The following is a 21,322-nucleotide window of genomic DNA, read 5'->3' as shown; positions in this document are numbered from 1 at the left end:
CCCACCCACAGACACAGAGACACAGAGACACAGAGACACAGACACGCACACAGGCTGCTTCACCTCCGCACCCTTTTCAGTGTGCAAAAGTCCTCAGAGGACAGATCAGAGATCTCCCAGCAGCAGCAGACACATGCAGCAGCAGACACACACAGATACAGACACACACATGCAGCAGCCCATCCTGCAGGCAGACCTGACGGATGATTGCATTGATTTGTTTTCTTGTCTCTTCAAACCACCATTCGGCTTTACTGCTGATGAAACACTGCTCCGTGTGTGTGTGTGTGTGTGTGTGTGTTGTGTGCGTCTGTGTGTGAGTTTGTGAGTGTGTGAGTTTGTGAGTGTGTGAGTGTGTGAGTGTGTGCGCGCGCACGTGCAAGCAACAGCACAGGCTTCAACATTTTATCACATCAAGGAAGATTAACAAGAAATCCTGTTGTGTTACTGTGTCAAATTGAATTTTCCATCTCCCTCTGCAGTAGACGCGTGCAGACTTTGTAAAGGATGACACACAACATAATCAGGAACTCAGGAGTGAGTATTCTTCATTTCATAGTGCCCTTCTTGACAGCTCATAACAATTCTCCAAGTGCATGATTTATGTGTATGATTCTTCAGAGAGTAGAGATTGAGAAACATCAAAAAAAAAGTATACATATAAAAATAAGATGTACAATTCTTTCATTTGAAAGACATGTCTGTTCCTTCAAGTTAGCTTTTCATGCAGTTGTAGCCTACTTCATAGCGGGAAGGAAAGTGAATTCAAAAAGTCTCTCGCACTGTTGCAAGTCAATTAATCCATTTTTAGATGCGTCTCACGCATCTCTATAAGAGGCTTTGTCCGTCCGTTGGTCCGTCCGTCCATCCGTCCGTCCGTGATGCGTTTCTGAATTCTTGGGTTGCAGCTGACGTCATAGTGCTGCCCCCTGGTGGTGATCTACCGCTGCTGGTGGACTACCCCTGGCTTGGAGCCTTTGAAACCCATTCAAACCTTCATTTTTTCGATCTGACACAGAATATTTTTAATTAGACCTAAAGACACACAATGGGTCTTGTTTAAAAGCTGAGAACCTCAGCTTTCCATAACTGAAAGCGGTATTTTCCTAGCATCTACCAATCCGAAGGTAGCCCACTTTAAGTGCGGAATTACTTTTCCAAAGATAGCGTTTTGTTTCCTTGGAAACGGACGCGGTTTATGTGTTACGAATAGGCCTACGCTATTTGACTCGGTTTTGCACTATTAAGGATGAATTTCTAATCTTGACATGTTAATGGACAATCTATGCGAATTTTCATAATGTGTTTTTATGTGATATGGGAGTAAGTCTTTAGGTCTTTAGGAGCCCTGAGGAAGGTCAGTAGACCGAAAGCTTGGCTTATTAAAAAGAACACAAAGGGGATTTAAGTGTGCAGACATTTTTTCTTTCAATCTTTAGGTCTAATTAAAAATATTCTGTGTCAGATCGAAAAATTAAGTTTTGAATGGGTTTCAATGGCTCCAAGCCAGGGGTAGTTCACCAGCAGCGGTGATCACCACCAGGGGGCAGCACTATGACGTCAGCGGTGATTCCCTCTTGTGTCCATAAGGTGGCAGAGTCGAGTAAAAACGGTTGAGAACCACTGGCATAGACGGACGCATCTGTTGTCCGCCAGTCTGACTTGTTAGATTTAGGTTTCAAAAATGAATTAAAGCATTACACCATAATGCCTAAATAAATGGCCATAACTTCAGTGTATCGGCGGCAGAATGGATGGACTGGAAAATGGACTGAAGAATATCTGGGTGGGAGCAGAGAATCGTATATGAGAGAGAGATAAATCATGCCGCGGGTTCTTTTCCGGTATCCATATGTTGTCGGGGGAACGCCCCTTTAGGAGACCTTCGATCATTAGGAGACCTTCGGAGTCTTGAGGTAGAGAATAAATGGAGTCCCCTAGCGCTATAGATGGAGGTAGCGCACGTCTTGTGCAAACACCACGAAAAGAGAAGAAGGAGGGACAACACCCTCTTAGGAGACCGAATTTAGAACAAACTCCTTTGCATTGGATAGGCAGGTTTCTCTTATACAATTTTTGGTAGGAGACCTTACTGCACTCCACTCCCCTTTGAATCACAGAATTGCACATTAAAAGCTCTCTACGTACACTTCCACTAATGCATTAATGTCTGCTGTCTGAACGGTGTCCTTTCCATTACGCTGTATATAATTACTGTCCTTAGCCATTGTAGAATGACTAAAACAGCTATTAAAAAACAAACAGCCTCAGAGATAATAGACTGAATCACCTGGGCTTACATTGTTGACCAGCCGAGACAGAACACAGTCCATGCCATTATTAAATAATGGCTGTTATTGGTGTGAATGTGAAACATTTTCTAAATTTCTACCCAGAGACCCAGCCAGTGTTCTGCTCTAATCCTGAAAGTCACAAACTTAAAAGCATAACAACTTCTCACCTAAATAAATGTGTCTGTAACGAGGCTACGATAGTCAGGTTGAGCCAAGCCAAGACAGGGAGTGGGATTACTGTACCAACACCTCACAGGTTTTTTTCCCCCTTCTCCCCCTAGAAGAACATGTGATCCTGCCAAAACAAGAGCCATCTGCTATGAAACAGTTTTTCGGGACACTGCAGGGGAGGGCTGCGGTAGACTGCAGTCTCTACAGCCAGGAGTTAGCTCTAGTGAGCGGGGATAACTCAATAAAACTCCATCTCCATTCCAAGTTCTGTGTTCTGTTCTTTCGCGGGAAGGGCAGTAGTAAGATCATATGCCTTCCACAAAACGCTATGAACTTGCTGCAGATTAAATAATCCGCTTCGACTATTCAGATTTTTCTGCTCCCACCCTGGAAGTGTTTTTCACCCGAAACGTTAGGTAAAAAAAATACAGAAGTGGGAGCAGAAAATTCCTGGTCGAGGGAGCAGACTTTTTCACTTTTATCTTGTCATTTGGTTGTCCTGGTCTTGTTTTAGATGTGCAGCCTTTAACCCACTCCTTCAACTTGCCGCAGATGAAGCCTTGAGGGGTTAGCAGCATCATCAAACATGCACAACTTAGAATGGAAATGAATTCTGGTCTTCAAACTAGGTCTTCTGATCATTTAGAGCTTGTTGCTCGTACATTTACCAATGATACAACCTGAACATAGCCCTGTACTGTAAGAAAACTGGTATTTTATAAGCATTGGGCAGAGAGTGTAAATAATTCATATACCTGTACTGCAAGTTTAATGACTATTTTATAGAATAGACCAGGTGACCGTAGCAACTTGACCTTATGAGTAGATCTAACTTCTTCTAGCTCATCAATCATGTACACACACACACACACACACACACACACACACACACACACACACACACACACGAATACGCACACACGAATACGCACACACAAACACACACACACACACCAAAAAACATCTTCCTTGGCTTCTTACTCACGTGTGGCGCATTACTCATCCTGTGTGTGTGGGCTCTGAGCAGCCATCTGAGGGAGGTAGAGTCATCAGTTAGCATCCAGGTCCTCTGGCTAGTGCTCACTTCGTCTGACCACTCGGCCACGAGCAAACACAACGCTGAGAGAAAAACCTCGGGAGGTTAGCCACCCTCTCCTCCACACCACCTCCCTCTTCTCTCCTCTCTCCTCTCTCCACACACCATAACAGGTTGCCCACCCCTCCTCCCTCCATCCTCTCTCCACACCAGAAGAAGTTACACATACCAAAGAATCGTGTACTGTAGTAGACCAAGATGCCGCAAACCCCACCCATTGCAAAGGAGTGTGTTCAAGCACATTTCTGGGAAAAAACTCAGGAGGTTATCCACCCCTCCTCCACCCCTCCCTCTCCTCTCTCCACACCACAACAGGTGGACACACACACACACACACACAGTCCCTCCAGTTCAGTAGCCTGAAGAGAAAAGGTTACAGTACACACCCATACTCCTTCCAGACCACTACCCTGAAGAGGCAAACACAATGCTGGGACAAACCTCGGGAGGTTAGCCACCCCACCACCTCTCTCCATACCAGAACAGGTTGCCTCCACTCCTCCCTCCCTCCTCTCTCCACACCAGAGCAGGTGGACACACACATTCAGTCCTTCCTATCCAGTTCAGTAGCCCGAAGAGAAAAGGTTACAATCCACACCCATACCCCTTCCAGACCACTAACCTGCCCTGAAGACATTCACTATTCTCCCTCATCCCTCTCCCCACAGGTTACACACAACCAGGCCTCTAAATTAACTTTTTTCCCCCATCACTAGCCAATTTAGTTAGTAGATGTTACTAGCCACTGGCCACTTATGTTCACCATCAGTCAAAATGGCTGGTAAGTTTTCTTCTCTACCAGCCAAATTGAATTTTCACCAGAATTTGGACCGCTGGCAGGTGTGAATTTAGAGCCATGCACACAACTATACCCTCTACCTCCCCTCCAATAGTATTAACCTCGAGGGCCTCTCCACTCTCCCGCTCCTCTGGCCGTAACACTAACCCAGTGTGTGGTCCAGTCCAGTTCAGCTAACACCACAGCGGTCCGCATTGCCCTCCCGCCCGCTCGCCCGCAGCAAACTCAACCGCTTCGTATTCGCGAGCTCGCGGGGCCCTGTGAGTGCGCGGCGGCGGCTCGTTCATCAAAGGCGCGCATGATTAATACAAAGAGGATCGGCTCCCAGGAGGATATTAATAGAGAAACACTGAGGGAGGTGCAGCGCTTCACAGACCCATAAATCAACCCCCAACACCCCCCCCACCCGCGCGCCACCCTTCTCTCGCCCCACCTCCCTCCATTCATCACCTCCTCTGCTGCTATGCCACACTACTCCACGACCTGCTTCCCTTCCCACTGACACTCACTGAAACTCACTGACTCTCACACACACACACACACACACACACGGTACCAATCAAACACACCCACCCACCCACCTCAGCATACAGCATAGATACAGCACAGCACAGCACAGCACAGCAAAGCACAGCACAGCACAGCACAGCACAGGGGGAGAGATGGGTGGAAAAAAGAGGGAGACAAACAGTCTGTGACTCATAGACCTGGTGCCAATCTAATCCCCAACCACCAACAGTATAGGATGCATCAAAAGGAGAGAGAGAGCGAGAGAGAGAGAGAGCGAGAGAGAGAGAGAGAGAGAGAGAGAGAGAGAGAGAGAGAGAGAGAGAGAGAGAGAGAGAGAGAGAGAGAGAGAGAGAGAGACAGACAGACAGACAGACAGCGAGAGAGAGAGACAGAGAGAGCCGAGAGAGAGAGAGAGAGAGAGCCGAGAGAGAGGGAGAGCAGAGAGAGCCGAGAGAGAGAGAGAGAGAGAGAGAGAGAGAGAGAGAGAGAGAGAAAGGGAGAGTGGCAGAAAGGGACAGTGGGAGAGTGGGAGAGCAAGAGTGAGAGCGAGAGAGAGAGCAAAAAGAGAGAGAGAGAGAGAGAGAGAGAGAGAGAGAGAGAGAGAGAGAGAGAGAGAGAGACACAGAGAGAGAGAGAGAAGGAGAGGAAGAGAAAGGGAGAGCAGGAGAGTGGGAGAGCAAGAGAGAGCGCGGAGAGAGAGATTGCGTGAAAATGACAGCCAGAGTCAATGTGTACCTTCATCCTTCAGTGAGGCTGTGCAACGTGCAGCCGTGATGGACGATAATTGGTGCATTAACACCTGTGAACTTGCTGTTACACACGTGTCGCTACAGCTGTTTCACACCTCTCTACCAGCTTTTCAATTTTCAGTCTTTTTGCATTATTATTTAAGCTTATTAACCATTTCACTATTCATCACCTCCGCCAAGGAGGTTATGTTTTTGGTCAGGTTGGTTTGTCTGTCTGTTTACAGTTTGTCTGTTTGTTTGTCAGCAGGATAACTCAAAAACTTATGAACGGATTTGGATGGTTGTTTTAGCCCAGACTGTACACGACTGTTAACTGGACTTTATACCTGGTTGGGCCTTACGATGAAAATCAGAGTTTAGGGGATCTCTGATTGGAAATGGTGCCATGACAAAAATGGAATACAATTCCACTTCCATTGTTGTAAGTTCCATTCCAGAACACCACGAGTTAAAAAAAAGAGAGAGATGCAGATTGAAATATTTGGCAATTCAATCATTCCCCCTTCTTGGTTGGTTGGTGAAAGGACGTGTGGAGTACTTCAACAATAGCAGAAAACAAAACGCATATACCACGGCTGGACGGAGAAGAAAAGCAAAGAGCAGAAAACCCTATTTCCACCGAACACCTCCCCTCCCCTGTCCCCGTGCAATTAGAGGGCTGTATATGGAGGGATGTGATTTGCACCCTCATCAGCGACCAGCCTGCCAGGCTGCTTGAGCGCGGCGCGCGAGTAAAAAAGCCTGCTCTCTTTGTGATAAGAGCCAGCGAGAGAGAGAGAGCGCCGAGCAGCACAAAAGAGTAAGAGCTTATCCACACACTCAGAGAGGCGGCTGTCAATCTGCGCTCTATCGTTCTCTCAAAACACCACCACCACCACCACCAACACCACCTCCTTTCCGCCACTGCTTTCACCAAGGAAACTCACAAGCTGTCAAAGAGAATCCAGTCCTATATAAAAACGCAGGAGGGGGTTGGGGCTGGAGAGGTGGGATGGAGAGGTGGGAGAAACGCTTGCTAGTGTTACAGCGAGGGAAAGTAGCGGCGGATAGGAAGGCGAGGTGCCCTGAGAGGGGAATGGGGGGAACCTACAGAGGCTAGTGTGGGAACACACAGACACAGGAGAGCCTCTTTCCCCCTCTCGCCAGTCCTTCGTCCTTGACACACAACCACATACAGACATCTCCTCCTTCACCTTTTTCTTCTTCAGAATAAAAGTACTCAGCACAGGAAGCATCCTCTTTACTCTCTTTTCAAAATAACAGTCCTCAGGGAAGTGAGGGAACAGACGTGGTGTGCAGCACACTCAGCAGCACCTTGTTTTGTTTCAGGACACAGCAGGAGGGTAGTATTCCAAGAACAAGGTTAAGTGATAAACCTCACTATGTTAACCTGCAGGAAGTGGTAAACCTGCTACCAGAGTTCTACTATTGCAAGGGGGAGGGGGGGGGAAATCCCCCTTTAGGCAGACCTACAGTAGGCAGACCTAAGGACTGTTCTATTAAATGTAGGAGCATTATGACACGCCCCTTTAGGCAGACCGGAACCTTGTCATGTTAGGTGCCCATAGAAACCTATTATGTTGGCATATCTCTATATCTCTAAGAATCTCTGCCTGCTACTACACAGCCCACCTCAGCCATGGAGTGAGATAGGGAGTGAGGGTGGGATTCAATCTCGCAACCTTCTGATCTAAAGCCCATCTCCTTAACCACTAGGGACACGGCTGCCCACTGACATTCGTAACGTAGGTGAGTGCGAGAGAGCGCAAGCTGAATCAATCTTTAGAGCAAAACACACCACGCTTAAAAAACAAAACACAAAGTTTGACCTCAAAGTATATTTGTGCCGATTCTGGAGAGGACACAAAACAAGAAGTCATTTCTAAGGCCCTGAATCAATTTTTTGAATCCCTGGATGACCCCTAAAAAATTCAACAAATATAATGCAAAGCATGCTGTGTCTCCACTGGTCAATGTGCAGAAAAGCTGGTGATAAGGAGCTTATGCAGGGGGGGATAATGCAGAGTGATGCACATTCTTGGAAAAATAAATCCAGACAGGACGATCAGGACGTACGTTAGTTATTATTATTTGTATCACCCTGAAGAGAATTGGAACATGACTGGCAGGCATTCTCCTGAAGGCTAATTACTTGTCACGGAAATTAATTAACTTACTTCCAAACAATTTACATTAAATTATTCAATAGCAATTTGGAGGAAATGGCTGCAAATAACTTCAGTATGCCAACTTCATGAGACCATTAGGTGAACAGACAACTTGCAGAAACTAGCTCATGTACTTCGGCTACACCCACAAAAAGAGATTAAAGTGGGGTTGATTAAGGCTACATAGCCTTGACATCATCATCATCATCAAGTTCAAAAGTGCTCTGATTCAAGTGGGTGTTTTTTTTCTTCTCCTTATGTTCCTTGAGCCTTCCGGGCCTGGAAGGCCCACTATAGCACAGTCAATAAAGCAATAAGAAATTATACAAAACACTGAACAACAGACGTTGTGTTTTAAAATGCCATCTCAGTACCAGTGAGTCATTCAAAACTTGCCATTTCCCTTCTCTCACCGACCTTAACTGAACTGCATGACATTTCCAACTAACAGCAAGGACAGCAGGGAGAGAAGATAATTGTGTTTGACTTTGAAATTATCCTTCAATTTTACCCTGTCTGAAATCGTCTTTTTTTGTTTTGTTCTGAGGACAGAATCAGAAAGTGCTTGAGGACCCACTGTTCAGAATCGATAACTCATCAACCAAAGATAATCTCCAAAAAGGACAACAGTTGACAACACCAAGCCCTGCTGCTGCCGTTCCCTTCTGCCGTCCCCAGATAAGAGCGTGCTGCTGACATTGTTTCAGCAGGTCGTAACGCGTCTGGCTCTTCCACACACTGTGCACGTTTCATGAATTTGCCGTCATTGTCCACCAGCCAGGCAGGCACACAGAAATCCCAGCCATGGATGTGTCAAAAGGGTGTAGGAGTTAGAAGGATGGTGGTGACTTTTAAATATCAGTACGCCAGCCCCAATACCACGTTTGTCAACTCCCTCACTTCCCTCCCATACGAAAGGCATGGCCAACATTCAGACATTTAGGACTAAGGGCGGTCGACTCAGCAGGCATGTAGCAGAAAACATGTACTAGGGTCTTGCAATTAGGTTCAAATCCCATATCATCAGTAGCCAACACACCCTTGAATAAGGTACCTAACCTCACATTGCTCCATCACGTTGCTCTATAGAAGTTCTGTAACAAAATCCTGTCTTTAAGTTGAATGTAATAAATGAAAAATGAAAAATGTCACTATACAGAAAGATAGAAGGACTCCACAGCTCAAAATGGACACTCCACAACTATATCCATCCACCCGGCCTCCGCACCAAAGGACAAGGACGTGCTACTGTAGAGGGGTCAGAGATGGAATCGGAGGTGTGTCGCTCCATGTGGCAATCACCAGAGGGGAAACAGGTGTAAAGCGCCATGTGGCGAGAGATGTCAGCATCCTGCTGATGAAAATGTGAAAAGTGAAAGTGAAAGCCCATTGGGAAACTCCAACTCCCATTGTCATTGTGACACAGCACTCCACAGCACACAAGTGAACACTGCACACTGCACACAACGAAATTGCATTTATGCCACACCCGTGCAAGGGGGCAGCCCTCAGTGGCGCCCCATGGGGAGCAGTGCGGTGGGACGGTACCTCAGGGTACCTCAGTCATGGAGGAGAATGGGGGAGAGCACTGGTTGATTACTCCCCCCACCAACCTGGCGGGTCTGGAGTCGAACCGGCAACCTCTGGGATGCAAGTCTGACGCCCTAACCGCTCACCCATGACTGCCATGACCATGGACATTGCCTCCACTCCCTCCTCCTCTTCCTACTCCTCCTCTTCCTCCACTTCCTCTCCTCCTACTCGTACTTCTTCCCTTCCTCTCCCACTCCTCTTCGTTTTCCTCTTCTCCTTCTTCTTCTCCTCCTACTCCTCCTCCTCCGCCTCCCTCCTCCTCCTTTTCCTTTTCCTCCTACTCCTCCTCCTCCGCCTCCCTCCTCCTCCTTTTCCTTTTCCTCCTACTCCTCCTCCTCCGCCTCCCTCCTCCTCCTTTTCCTTTTCCTCTTCTTCTACTCCTCCTCCTCCTCCTCTCTACTCCCTCCTCCTCCACTTCCACTTCCTCTTCTACTCCTCCTCCTCCTCCTCCTCTTCCTATTTTCCTCTTCCTCCTGCTCCAAGCTGGACATCTATAACCGCCTGCATGCCAGGCAGCAAGTGTTGGCCAGGCCAACCTCACAGCCCTGCTGACGGCCCATCATTTACAATTAGGATTAGCCCATACACAGACACACACACACACACACACACACACACACACACACACACACACACACAAAACTCCCTCTCTCCATCTCTCTTTCCCTTGTTCGCTCGCTGCCTCATTCTCTCACTCACTCCCTCTCTCCATCTCGCTTTCCCTCTCCCACTCACTCGCTCGCTACCTCCCTCGTTCTCTCACTCACTCATTATCACTCTCCCCAACTGTCTCTCTCCCTAACTCTCCCTCTCTCTCTCTCTCTCCCTAACTCTCCCTAACTCACTCTCACTCTCACTCACTCATTATCGCTCTCCCTCCCTCTCTCTCTCTCCATCCCTCTCTCTATCTATTTTACCCTACTTTCAGGGTCCCTCTGGTACTATTCTTTCACCAAATGACATAGAACCCTACTCCTCCTCTCCAATACCAGGGGAGAAGGCACTGGGGGAAAGGAACGGAAAAAATATGAACTCTCGTTCTCTTTTTTATTTAACTATCCTTAATTTTTCAAATGCCATGAGCATCTCACAGACGATGTTTCCCAAGAGCTGACCACCTCACGAGTGATAAAGGCCAGCAGCTGCCTGCGCCGCATGAAGTGTTGCCAGATGTGTCTGATCAAATCCCGCCCAAAAGGTGATGAAAAACTGCCTTTTGGTGCTAAAATCCACCCTATTTCAACAAATTGTACTGGAGAGACAATGGCATAAAACTGCAGAAAAACCCGCCAAATGACTGATTTTTACAGTTTTTACCCAGACGGCTACCCCATCCCAAGCAGCCCAATTGGGCGGGTAACCACCCAATCTGGCAACACAGGCCGCATGACTGCATTCTTTAAAAGGGCATGTGTCTGTGTTGTAGGCCTATCTGTATAAAGAGCATGTGTCTGTGTTGCAGGCCTATCTGTATGCCACATGACGCTGAAGGAAAAAAGAAAACGCTTATAAAAGTCTGTCGGGCACCCAAACAGTAGAAACATAAATTAGCAAGAGATTAAACAGGCTCCAAGGTTTAGTTACCCCCCCCCCACCCCACATCATGGATGGCTGGAAATGTGCAGTCCCTCGAGGAAAGATGATTTAGGTGCTGGTTACACGTATGAAGATATTTTTTAAAGCATTTTTTTTTTTAATCCGTTCATGTGCAAGCGCGACAAAAATAAAAACTCCATGGTGACAGGTGCGTTTTAGCCCCCTAAATGTTAGTTTTGAAATGCACATTCTAAACCCCTATCTATGTGCAAACAAACAAGACGCCAAAGCCAATGTGTCTCATAAATATCCACAACACGCGTTAACAGCTTCTGAGTCTGGCCCCCAGGCAGTGGACAGAAGGCTAAATGAAACCTGCTTTAAGCCCACCGCTGGTTACCAGCTGCATAATCATTCCTAGAGTCACACACACACACACACACACACACACACACACACACACACACACACACACAGACACACACACACACCAAAACAAAATGGATCGTGAATCTCTTCTTCTTCTTCTTCTTCTTCTTCTTCTTCTTCTTCTTCAGTGCTTCCAGGCTAAACCCAACCCCCCACTGGCGCGGCAAACTATGGGAGCCAGAAAATAAGGCTTTCACTTCTCTTCAGGCATTCGAGCAATAAAGGGAGAATGAAGGAGAAGAAAGACTTGAACGAACAAGGAGTCTGGTTGAATCAGCAATGTGTGTGTGTGTGTATGTGTGGTTGCAGGGGGTTGGGGGCGCAGACGCGCAGACGCACACACGCCCACACGCGCGCACACACACACGCGCGCACACACACGCACACACACACACACACACACACACACGAGCGCGCACGCACACAGAGTGTGACCCAGCCGGTGGTGGTGGTGATGCGGATCACTGGCCGTGAATGAAGAGAGATCGGGAGGAAAATAGGCAAGTGTGTCTAGGGAGAAATGGCAGCGTCTGTGCCCGGGCGTGTGTGTGTGTGTGTGTGTGTGTGTGGGGAGAAATGGCAGCTTCTGTGCAAGGGGTTTCAGCCCGGGTTCAGTATAAGCTGCCATAATGCACAACACTCAGATATAATGTGGAGTGAACAGGAGTTCAGCTTTTATTTTCTTAGTTTTTTTCCTTTTTTTCTTGATGCTGAGTTGTTTTTTTTGTTGTTGTTATTGTGGTTGTGGTTGTTTGGGTCTTACTTTGTGGCTGCCATTTTAAACACGTAAATGCATGAAAACTCAAGTCTGTGCTGTGGTGGAAACAATGCTAGGTTCCCCTGCATAACACCACATCTACAAGTAGATGAGATGAAAAGCTTGTTGAAAAAAAAAAAAACACTGCAGTAACTTCTTTTTTTTCAGTCAACAGACCACCTGCTATCTTTTAGTCATGTTCATAAAAAGCCGCTTGAAATATAGCCTCACATTAAAGGGGCTGTCGCCTCAGATGATACCCCATGCCTGTCTGTCTCCCGGGGTCTGTAACAAACAAGCACCGGCCTAGCCCTATAGCCGTCGCCAAGTTAATGAAGCAAGGAGCGCTGCACCTGCCAAAGCCAAAGAACAAAGCTTTGACAGGTGTATTTGGGGAGGCTTCTCCTCTCCTCTTAGGGATGCACAGATACCACTTTTTTGAAAACCGATACAAGTACGAGTACATCAATGTGTGTACTTGCCGATACAGAGTACCGATACCGATACCTTTTACCACCAAAATACCAAAAAAAATGCATGGCCTTGGTTTCTTCCACCTGTGATATTTTTATTGTCCATTTCCATGTAGATTTAAATGTTAGTAAATGTATGAGGTGGCACTTTTTTCCATGCTACTTTCAAGTCCACAGAACGTGACAAGATTTTGCATTGTTTTGTGTAATAGCAGTATCGTTCCTGGTATCGGTAAGTGCTTGACGAGTACAAGTACGAGTCTAATGAGCAGTATCAGGTACCGATACCAGTATTGGTGCATCCCTATTTGACAGGTGTATTTGGGGAGGCTTCTCCTCTCTCCTCTTTAACCCATGCCAGCTGGACACTGGCCAGGAAGAAAGAATTTACATTCCGCTGTAGTTGCCATAACCACACACACACACTTTTTTTTCTTACATACAGTAAAGAATAGGCTATTTTCCCTCCACAACGCTTTCAGTCAGATGTTGTCCCATTGTTCATCTAATTCACAATAAAGTCAATATGGAGTTTGTATGCAGTAGGGCATTTTGACATCTTATGTTCCTTGCATAAAGGAATTCAGCTCACATAGAAAGTTCAGCCATCCATGAATATATAACATCAAGATCACACGACGTGATACAGCGCATGTACAATATCCGAAAGAAAGAGGGAAAAAACACCCATGCCGGACGCTCAAAAAAAAGCATTTTGACATCGTATGGTTTTTGCTCCCAAAAGGATGAATCAGTGGATTCAGCTCACAGAGAAAGTTCACCCATTCATGAATATATAACACACCCTCCTGCTCCCACACTCACCTGCTGTAGTCTGCATCATTAATGAGGCAGGGCGAGACCTTTTGCTTCAATATCATACATTAGTAATGACGCCACTCTATTAGTGGTCTGAGCGGAGAGTCATTTACGCTGGTCATCATTACCACACAGCTAGTCAAGATGCTGAGCTTTGCTCTAAGACAGCAGTTCCCAAACTTTTTTCCCTTGTGCACCCCCTTGTGCGTTTCAATATGGTTCGCGCACCTCCCAAGCGAATGTTGTACACGCGGACATAATGTACTCATTTTGGGGAATCCTCATTTCCAATAGACCTGACGCTGTTTCTGCCTTCAAAGTCTAGGAGTTATAAATGACAGTTCGGATGGACCCTTCTAGTATACAATTCACCAAACCATTAAGAACTACTTAAAATGTTCATTAATGCTGTGTAAAAACACACATCTCAGCCATTGCTCTATTCAAATCGTGCACCCCCTTGGGGCAGGCAGCGCACCCCCAGGGGTGCACGCACCCCAGTCTGGGAAACCCTGCGCTAGGTAGGAGATGTCATCAGACACGCGTTCCATGAGCTATTGGATCTACAGAGAGGAAGCCATGTGGCACTGCTGTAGACTTCTGACTGCACAACACAACACTGCTCTGTACATTTAGCAAATGTATTACATGACATTATTACATTATATTACATTTAGAGATGCACCGGATCCTGATTTTTAGGATCCTGCCGGATACCGGATCAACTGCTTAAGATCCTGTCGGATCCGGAACCGGATACCGGATCCTACAAAAGGGTTGAAACACATAGCCTACTCACACATGTCGGCCCTTTTTTAAAGCCTCGGCTACCGGATCCGGATCCTGTGAAAAACCCTTATTATCCTGCCGGATCCAGAACCGGATCTTGGATCCGGTGCATCTCTAATTACATTACACTTGGCTGATGCTTTTCTTTATTTACAGTTATTTACAGGGTATTGGTTACAGTCCCTGGAGCAGTATGGGATTAGCTGCCTTACTCAAGGGCACCTTAGTCATGCAGGGTGATAGGGAGTGGAAGGATGGGGGATTCGAACCTGCAGCCCTCTGATCTTAAGTCCATCTCCTTGACCACTAGACCACGGCTGCCCACACAGTACAGTGCCTTGAGCGGTTTGCTCCACGTTAAGGTCATATATGAATACTTTATTGACACATTTATTTACACACCTGCACGTACTATCCGAGCTGAAAAAGAGCAGCATTCTGTAAAGATTCAAAGATCCATGCACAGTTTCTATAGGCGCTGGTAACGCATAAGTGTTCAATGCTTCAAAGAGAAAGATGTTTACCCGGCACTTGTTTGACTTTTGTTTAAAGATTTCTAAGATGCATGATGCATCCATCTGCATGACAAACAGGTTGCCTGTAAAAGTGAGAAAACCACTTCCCTAGTGCTAACCTAGCTCGATCATCTCCCTGCGAATGACTAGTAGCTGTGTGAGATCAATGTACAATTCTACTGAAAAATACTCTTCTTCTGTATTTCATAAAATGTGTAGCCTTGTACATTATAACGTTGCTGAGAGAGGGTCAGAGTTGTACAACTCTCTCCATCGACATCTCAATTCTACTGAAAAATACTCTTCTTCTGTATTTCATAAAATGTGTAGCCTTGTACATTATAACGTTGCTGAGAGAGGGTCACAGTTGTACAACTCTCTCCATCGTAGTACATCTCAATGCTGCATGACGGGCACCATTGATGCATGATCGTCCTCCGCCAACAGCACAAAGTGAGTTAGTGAAAGGATGAACGTGAGGCAACAGACCAGCATGAAGCACTGTAGTAAATATACAATATTCAAGATGGGAAAAAAGGTGCGCATACAGCATTTCAAGCGTCGGTTTAAGTATTGAATAACTCACAGACTCGCAACCCTAACATGCCCATAGCCCGGGCTAGATTACATTACTCCCTCAGAAATAAGAAATTCAAATTGACATACGGGGTATACAGTACATATACGGCTATGTAATGCAAATATCAAATATTCTTTCTTATTAATAATGCATGATGGAATGAGGGTCCCTGTGCCGTCTGTTCTAAGGTGCCATGTGACTCATATGTATGCTGAGAGGAGGAGAGCAGGACCCAGTGAACCCTGTGCTGTGCCACAGCTACACACGCGCACACACATGCACGCACACGCACACACACACACACACACACACACACTCTCGGGTGGAGACAGACAGACAGACAGACAGACAGACATTCTCATCATCATGCTATTGCTATCCGTCCTCTTGCCTCTCCTTCGGGAATACACAATACATTCTATTCCACTGGCCCCCGCAGCGCAGGGATGTATACTATATACAGAACTGTATATTCTGCCAGTAGTGGTTCTTAACCTTTTTTTCTTAACTCACCCCCTTCCTTCTGCCGAAGACAAGCCGCACACCCCCAACCCAAACTTCTTGTGTATACACACTAAAAAAATATGAAAGGGATGAATTACAATGAGTCTTGCTTGAGACATTAATCAATACCTTAATGACTTTAAATGGGGACCAAAATATGTTCTAATTTGCTCTTAATTTGCCCTAAATATAATGCTTGCAAGCAGAATTTTGGTCACAATCTCAACACAGACAAAATTCTGTGCACCCACTGAAACTTCTGGCGCACCCCCAGGGGGTGCCCGCACCCCAGGTTAAGAACCAATGCTATACAGTATACGGTCGTAACCTATTCTTAAGGTGATGATACACTGGGCAACTTTTTGAGCAATCAGTCAGGGCAACGATACTATAAGATGATGTTTTGACCGTAATCATCATGTAATATTTGTATTAGGAGAACTTGGATTAGCAGCACACAACTTTTTCCAACCATTCCATCGGAAAATGAATAGCCAAGCAATCATGATGTTGCCCGGCAGCATTGATCAAAAAGTTGCCCTGTGTATCGTTGCCTTTATTTGTGGACTTAAACATTTTGCTGCTATCCGTCCTCTTGCCTCTCCTTCGGGAATACACAATACATTCTATTCCCTTCGCCCCCGCAAGGATGTACACAGTATATTCTGACAGTTAGATAGGCTATACAGTATACGGTAGTAGCCAATTCTTATTTGTGGACTTAAACATTTTCAAAACCTAAGGACCACAATCCAGAACTATACCGTCCGATATCATGAACAAGTCCCACTTTAAAACACAGCCTGGAAACAGTAATACAACTAATAATAAAAACTAAAATAAAAACAAACAAACAAAAAGAAAAAGACAGAATCGTGGTGGAGACTGTGAATTGAATTCCCCCAAGACGTAGCCGTGACGTGGGCGCGTGTGAGGCTGGAGCCGTGTGGAGGCGGCCATTGGCAGATGGTATAAATCCCTCTATTTAGGAGTCATCATTGCAAGGTCCCCTGCGAAGAGAGCTACGCCACGTACAGAGCACAGCACAGACAAGGCAGAGCAGCAAGTCCACAGGCTCAGAGTGCACCCGTGTGTGTGTGTGTGTGTGTGTGTGTGTGTGTGTGTGTGTGTGTGTGTGTGTGTGTGTGTGTGTGTGTGTGTGTGTGTGTGTGTGTGTGTGTGCGTGCGTTAGAAAGAGAGAAAACGATGTGTTATGCACAGGCAAGGTGCGTGTGAGAGGTGTGCGTTTGTGCGCTATACAATGTGAAGGGTGTGTGTGTGTGCGTGCGTGCGTGCCTGTCTGCGTGTGCGTGTGTGTGCGTGCACGATACAGGCAAAGGCAGCATGCCAAAAGGCATCCTTACAAGCTTTATGGTTGGAGAGGCTTCTCACACTCACACAGTAGTAACTTCTTGCAGCGGTCTGCAGGCCAAATGTGCGTGCATGCATGCATGCGTCTACACACTCTGTCTGCATGCCTGTGTGTGTGTGTGTGTGTGTGTGTGTTCTCTCTGCATCGCAGTCTAACCAGCTGCCTACTAACAAGGAGGAGGCCTCTGCCCTTGGCTTGGCTGCACTACAGTCACATCTACTCCACCACCACCACCACCAGCAGCAGCAGCAGTAGTACTATCTGTAGTAATGTGTAGGTGTTGGAGAACAGCTAGCATACGCTCTGCCAGGCTAGAGGTCTCAGTGTCATTTTTTAGTAGTGATGCAATTTAAGGCCAACTCTTCTTCTCTTCCTCTTCTTCAGCTCCGTCTTCTTCATTGAAATTATTTTTAGTCTCAAATCTGGATGAGGTGTAAGATAGAAAACAACAGGCTCCATCATCATGAATAAAAGAGCACTTACTATACACACACTTCAAACTGACCTCAATTAAATAAGCTCAACAACCACCATTTGAAGGCTGGCAGCGAAATCAAGTCTATGGCTGTGTCTCAAATGCCGCACTTGTGCATTTTGGGCACTGTTTGTCAGTGCCTAGGTCGCTCACGTTGAAAATTTCAGTTGAGCCAGTACACTGAAAGTGCCAGGATGATCCCCTAAACTAGTAAAGGCTTGAAAAACCCCAAAATACTTTTTAAAAAGTCTACATCACAAGGAGCAGGCTGAACACTAAGCAACGCTTTGTCATTTTCTGCTTGCAATCTTAGCCTCTTTCTTTTCGTGAAAATTGAATAGAAAAACGGTTTCATCTTCGACCCAGTAGGAGCCCAAGATTGTCTATTCTATTGAAACTTTGTGAGAATATTCTCTCACAAAAAACAGAGCAGAGAGCGCTTTTTCATGCCCCCAGAGACGCTTGACGGCTGCGTGGCACTGCAAGTTTCAGTCCTCCCGTTTTTAATATCAAATCAAGTGTCAGCGTTTGCTTGACAGAAAGGGAAATGACATACACAGAGGTGCACTGTGTGTCTTTCACTATACTTAAGGCAAGGACTCGCTTGGTATGGTAATAATTAAAGGTTGAAGGTGTTGTAACACTATGTATTTGAAGCGCTTGTTTCAGTTTTGCCATATAATTAAATAGGCAGCGCTTTACATTCTGATGAGCTGCTGTCCATGGTGCTAGGGATACCCAGTCAGGTGTTGGGGTATCTTAAGATGCAGATGTTTACAAATTATACAATACAATTCACAAAAACAGTAATTTGCTTACTTGTAGGTCTACGTCATAATAATCACGTTCTATTGGTAACTAAGAAGGTCGTTCACATCATGTACATGTCTGTAGTTTTTGCAAATTACTGTAAATCAACAACAACAACAACAACAAAATATATATACTATGACCCAATCCCACCCACCTATCTCCCTCACACTCACACTCACACTCACTCACACACACACACACACACACACACACACACACACACACACACACACACACACACACACACACACACACACACACACACCCCTTTTCCTTCTCTTCAGACAGGCACTGCAATGGAAAACCAAGACTTCTAGGACAGCACGAGCGACTAATGAGGATTTTACACCGTGTTAACTGCTCACTGACTTTGAAATGATCACCTTGACAAGACCAGTCTCTACAGACGGTCGCTCCGCGCAAGGGGACTGAAGCCGTGTAGCTGCTGTGTGGGCTTGTCATCTCAGCATCTTTTCACGGTTGCATGTCCCGCACCTGCGCCACGCCACGAACCAACGAATCCTCTGGCTGACTTCGCACGGGCCATTAGTGGCAGTGGGAAGCAAGCGAGCCATTGCGAAACTGTTATCAGGCGAATGGGGGTGTCGGGGCGGACAATGGAACAGGACCCAGTAGCACAGAGCCAACAGAACGCTGATATTATGCCACTGTCGCATGTTATGTGCACGCACGTACGAGGGACAGAACCAGACGTCCACATAACAGGGGAAATGTTTACCCCAATGTGATGACAGCCAGGTAATCATACACAACTGAACAAACATTCAGATATCATAACAGACAGTGAAGGGATGCATGGGAGTAATGGGTGACAATAACACCTGATCAAAGAACCTCGCAAGGGCACAACAGACATCTCACAACAACGTGTGAAAGGTCTTCTGTCTGGCCCTAGAAAGCAAACAGTTTCGTTTTCAAGAGAGAAGCTGACCAGACATGAAATGCTGACAAAAGCCTCTACGTTCTGTTGCAAAGCAAACGCTGCGCTGTTATGAGTGACCGACCAACATGTATTTTTTTTTTCTTAAAATGTGTGCACCATGGCGAAGCCAAGAGGACGACCACTCGTTATGTGTCCACGAGATGCTTAGCGCGACGCACTGATTTAAGAGTAGAAAGGGGACTTCCCACGGCAAGGTAACAACATCCTTGCTCCAGCATTTAACCGATTTCCTTTCCAAAAAGCCACATCAGAGAACCCCCGAGGGCATAGATTCCCCAAGTTGAACTCAGCCATAACTCGCCAGAGCAGATCTAGGTACACAAGTCAGTCATGATATCGGCAGATTCTTTGCAGATCAAAGCATTGACACGCTAACCATAACAGCTGTTTCACCCAGTTTCCCACAGTAAAATGAACAGCAGCTTGGCATGACGTTAGCTTATTAAGTTAGCTGAGACACTTAGCTTTGATTTAAAGAAAAATGGGTGCTGTACGCTAGCAGTCAGCCTTTTACTTGATGCGTTCATAGGAGAAGAAGTCCACATGTGGAGGAGAAAATATGTGGTCATTGAATCACAGTGTTGTTGTCTGAAATGCAGCAGTGGTCTCCAAAAAAATCTGACGTTAGCAAGCACGCTAGGGCAGCTAGCTGGCTAACATGGCTAGCTGGCGGTGGGTTTTAGTTTATGCGGGCGACCTGTGCTGTGCACAAGCTGCAAACGTGACCAACATGAAACATTTTGTTTTCAGTTAAGCGTAACTCACCCAGCTTCGTCCGAGATTCCTCCAGTTTCTGGATCTGATTCTCGATGAACATCATGGCAATTCCAAAAGCCATGACAGCCAAAAGCTGAAACTTAGGCGGCATCATAATCCTTAGAAGCCCCATCAAACTACCAGATGATTACATGCCATGCCGTGAATACAAAATAACAGAAACAAAAGCGATCGAGAAGCTAAAACTATGTTTATGCCCCTGCTATCGACTATGCCCCTATACGCTGTCCTGCAAAGCGTGGTGGTATGATGTGCAAGCGGTTACTGTTGACAGAAACACTGATGGCATTTCAATTCGGCGTGCCAAATCTGTTCATGGGTTCTTCTCGCTTGTTCTCTGTCCCCGTCAATCGAGAGGTATGTTCAGCTCCCCCCTTCTAGCTCCTTGCCTACTTGCTACATGAATGCTCCTCCTATCGGTAAGTGTTTATCTTCGCCAAGCAACAGTCAGCTTGCCAGCTCTCCTTTTTCAACGCAGGGAATAGCCATATAAAAGAAACAGTCAGCTGCCCTCTGCAGTTCTGGAATGGAATTACTGGACAACTGATGCATTACACAATCTATAATCTAAGGTCCACATAAAGGCTGCTATGTGATGGATCCACATCCCTCACCTCCCTCTCTAAGTGTAACTCAGACAGATGCATCTGTTCAATATACGAGGGCCTATCCTACTCATTTTCGCTGCAGTCCTGGAATGCAAAACTGGTGTTACTGCTGTACGCTGTTGCAGCAGTGGCGGAACATTTTCACACAGGGGCCCTGGGATAAACACTGATAGGGCCCCATATAGGCTATGGCCTGCCAAGTTTATAATAGGTCCCCCACCACCAATATGAGGGCCCTAGACCCAGGGCCAAACGCTCTGCTTGCCCCCCTAAATCTCGGCCGTTTCCTGTCTACTCTCACACTGTCTTATAGTAGGCCCTAATGATTGCCAGAAAGCCCCAAAAAATACGTATAAGGAAAAAAAAGACTTGTAGCCCAAAGGTTGCCAGTTCAAGTCCCAACCCAGCAGATGGGTGGGGGAGTAGGCTAGGCCTAATTAGCAGTGCTCTCCCACATCTTCCTCCATGACTGAGGTACCCTGAGGTTGGTACTGTGCCGCTCATTTCAGGTGCCATTGGGGGCTGCCCCCT

At 46.3% G+C, this 21,322-nt stretch overlaps 1 protein-coding gene across 1 annotated transcript in view; it reads right to left on the bottom strand.

The window, feature by feature from the left end:
* The window catches only part of LOC134450631 (heparan sulfate 2-O-sulfotransferase 1), a 118,130-nt gene extending 97,534 nt beyond the window's left edge, over positions 1-20,596 (bottom strand). The window contains exon 1 of the mRNA XM_063200513.1: positions 20,172-20,596. Within this exon, the coding sequence (XP_063056583.1) occupies positions 20,172-20,295 (124 nt within the window). The 5' untranslated portion in view covers positions 20,296-20,596. The remainder of the gene's footprint in view (positions 1-20,171) is intronic.
* Positions 20,597-21,322: the final 726 nt, after the last annotated feature.

The sequence above is a fragment of the Engraulis encrasicolus genome, chromosome 6 (assembly GCF_034702125.1).
Source record: "Engraulis encrasicolus isolate BLACKSEA-1 chromosome 6, IST_EnEncr_1.0, whole genome shotgun sequence".
In the NCBI taxonomy this organism is placed as follows: Eukaryota; Metazoa; Chordata; class Actinopteri; order Clupeiformes; family Engraulidae; genus Engraulis; species Engraulis encrasicolus.
This window is presented reverse-complemented; position numbering and strand designations above follow the sequence as displayed.